Below are 2,973 nucleotides of genomic sequence, written 5' to 3' on the forward strand. Positions count from 1 at the left end.
CAAACCCTAACCCATATTCCTGTAAAGGTACAATGCCTAAATAGTATATGTTAATATGAAGATATAGTATCCTATTTTCTACAACTATTTAATATGGAAAACCTAAGTATCTCTATGTACACATGCTGGATCATTAACCATTGTTTGACTTTTATATGGAAATTGGATGAGATAAATATCACGAGGAAGTTCCCAATAAGGCTTGTTCATAATCCTTTATCACACTGCAAACAATTATGTCAAGACAAGCTAAACTAATATAACCAGTGTATACTGTGAAACCAATACTGTAGGGAGAGAGCATGTAGTTAATGGCTCAACATAGAGATTATAACTATAGGTACAGTGTGGTCCACTAGACCTCTCTCTGTCTGTCATGTTATGGATTGAACTCAATATACATGTATATCTATACGGTAGTAAAGGTCTCAGGAAGCAATGGTTTCTTTTTCCTGTTTGTCTGAGCTCGTTGAGCAATCCTCTGAATTATAGTACGTGTTGTGGGGACTGTGTCTGTGTGGAGGGTTATCGTTTGGGAGATACACCAGATAATGGTATGACTTTAATCTACATTAGAAGTATGGTCCAATCGGCTGCTCTCCTGTATAAACCGTGAGTATGGCTTTTTCTATGAAAAAATCTGACTGATTCTTAATGGCTTTAGAGATGTCCTTGCTATGTTCCATATGCAAGCTTTTAGGGGGATGTTTACTTTCTTGGGTAAATAATGCACAGTCTCGAAATTATTGTTGCTACACTTTAGAAATAGAAAGTCATGTTGTGTTGTATTGCCTTGTTTTCCTAAAGGTAATGAATTTCACTGCTGGAATGGAGAATTTCAGCCTCACCACCACAAATGACTCAGACAAACTGTGTTATCCAGCTGACTACCCTGAGGAGAGGAAACCCTTTTTCTTTCTGTACCTAGTCATCATTATCATTGGGATTCCATCCAACTCCTTCTCCCTCTATGTGTCCTGGCAGCACATCAGACAGAGGAACGAGCTGGGTGTTTATCTGTTTAACCTGGCCCTGTCTGACCTCCTATTCACCATAGGTCTGTCTCTGTGGGTGTACTTGCATTGGCGCGGTGTCTGGCTTCACGGGGAGGCTGTGTGCGTCATCTCTGTCATCCTCCTCTTTACAAACTTCTACACCAGCGATGGGCTGCTTTGCTGTATCGCCCTGGACCGTTACCTAGCTGTGGTCCACCCGCTGAAATACCCAGTCCTGCGAAGGCTGAACACGGCCATTGTGATCAGCGTAGCTATCTGGGTGCTGGTGATCTCCTTCAACGCGGCCACAATCACCTGGATAGACTCGTACGACTTGGAGGTCTTCGACATGTATCCTCTGAGGGACAGGCTGGTGCAGGTCAACTTGACTCGCTTTGTCCTGGGTTTCCTGTTTCCTGTCCTGCTGGTGTCGTTCTGCTGCCGGGGCATCTGTGTAGCGGTCCGCTCCAACCGGGCCACAGAGGAGCAGGAGAGGAGACGGGTGTCAAGACTCCTGGGGGTGGTGCTGCTCACCCTGGGGCTCTGCTACGGACCCATCCACGTTATTATGCTCCTGTGGGATCTTCTGGAGCACTGTCGGAGACCCTCCTGGCTTTTCCTGCCTTATAAGATCAGCATGGCCATGTCAGCTCTAAACAGCCTGGCTGACCCCTTCCTCTACTGTTTCATCACCAGACTAGGCAAGGCCAACGTCACACAGGTGGTACACTTCCTCCAGGGGAGGAGAGAGGGGACCAGTCAGGAGGTGGTGTAGTGTAGTGATACTCAACCACAAACCAGAACATTGGAGGAGTTAAGAGAGAGACTCATACTGTTTTGTGAGTGACAAATATTGACTCATGCTTTGTCAAGACTCCATTCCAAAATGTATTATGTGAAGGACTGTTAGATTATACCAACGTGGATACATACTGTGCTGTGGTTTGGATCATCGTGCCAGGCTATCACTACTAAGACGTGTTTTTCTGAAAGGAACCGTTCAAGGCTAATGTGACTGCGTTCATCCCTCCTCGTGACACTACAGAAGGATGAACTTCATTCCACTTTCACTTCAGGTTTTGTCTTGCTGTTAATACATTTACAGACTAGTGTTTCAGAGGAGACCAAGTGTACTAATATCACCAAAAATAGAACTTAACCACATTACTCGGTCAGCATTCTTATTTGACCAAATCCTTGTCATAACTGTCAACCTTCATGCTGTGCCAGTGTTTTTGCTTATTCATGTCAAATGTAACACTGGCAGTAGAGCAGCATGTAAACTGTGGTATCGGAAGCCATCAAGTAGCAGCATTGGGAAAGCAGTGGGATCTCTATTTGTATGTATTTGGCACCCTCTTCTTGTCTATATGTGCAGCCACTACACACTGGAGGCAAAGACTCTAAAACAAGATAGCTGCCTGACAGCTGCTATCAACCAAAATCATGTAATTTAATCTGGATGATATACTGTCCCACAGGTTATAAATTGGCATTTTATTTGCCCCGAGGATATCCTCATACATTGTAGTGGCCGTGACCCCACTCTCCGAGGGTGTCTCAGGGAGTTGGGATATGCAAAAAACAAATCCATTTCAAACATGAGTATAATACACACTTGAAACAGGACAAATACAAGCACCCACCAAATTATTATTATAGTGGCATTGTAGTCCACTATAAGGCCACTATCATCTTGGTATACACTGAGTGTACAAATCATTAAGGACACCTCCTCTTTCCATGACATAAACTGTCCAGGTGAATGCAGGTGAAAGCTATGATCCCTTATTAATGTCACTTATTAAATCCACTTCAATCAGTGTGGATGAAGAGGAGGAGACAGGTTAAAGAAGTATTTTTATCACTTGAAACAACTGAGACATGGATTGTGTACAGTGGCAAGAAAAGTATGTGAACCCTTTGAAATTACCTGGATTTCTGCATAAATTCGTCATAAAATTTGATCTGATCTTCA

The 2,973-nt window shown here is 43.5% G+C and overlaps 1 protein-coding gene across 1 annotated transcript; it reads left to right on the forward strand.

Annotated features, from left to right (window-relative positions):
* The first annotated feature begins 524 nt into the window (after nucleotides 1–524).
* Nucleotides 525–2,376, forward strand: LOC135507372 (psychosine receptor-like). Its single transcript, XM_064926924.1, has 2 exons — nucleotides 525–612; nucleotides 808–2,376. The coding sequence occupies exon 2, from the start codon at nucleotides 811–813 to the stop codon at nucleotides 1,768–1,770; it is 960 nt and encodes a 319-aa protein (XP_064782996.1). The 5' UTR covers nucleotides 525–612; nucleotides 808–810; the 3' UTR covers nucleotides 1,771–2,376.
* The last annotated feature ends 597 nt before the right edge of the window (nucleotides 2,377–2,973 follow it).

This window comes from Oncorhynchus masou, chromosome 21 (assembly GCF_036934945.1).
Source record: "Oncorhynchus masou masou isolate Uvic2021 chromosome 21, UVic_Omas_1.1, whole genome shotgun sequence".
Lineage (NCBI taxonomy): Eukaryota > Metazoa > Chordata > Actinopteri > Salmoniformes > Salmonidae > Oncorhynchus > Oncorhynchus masou.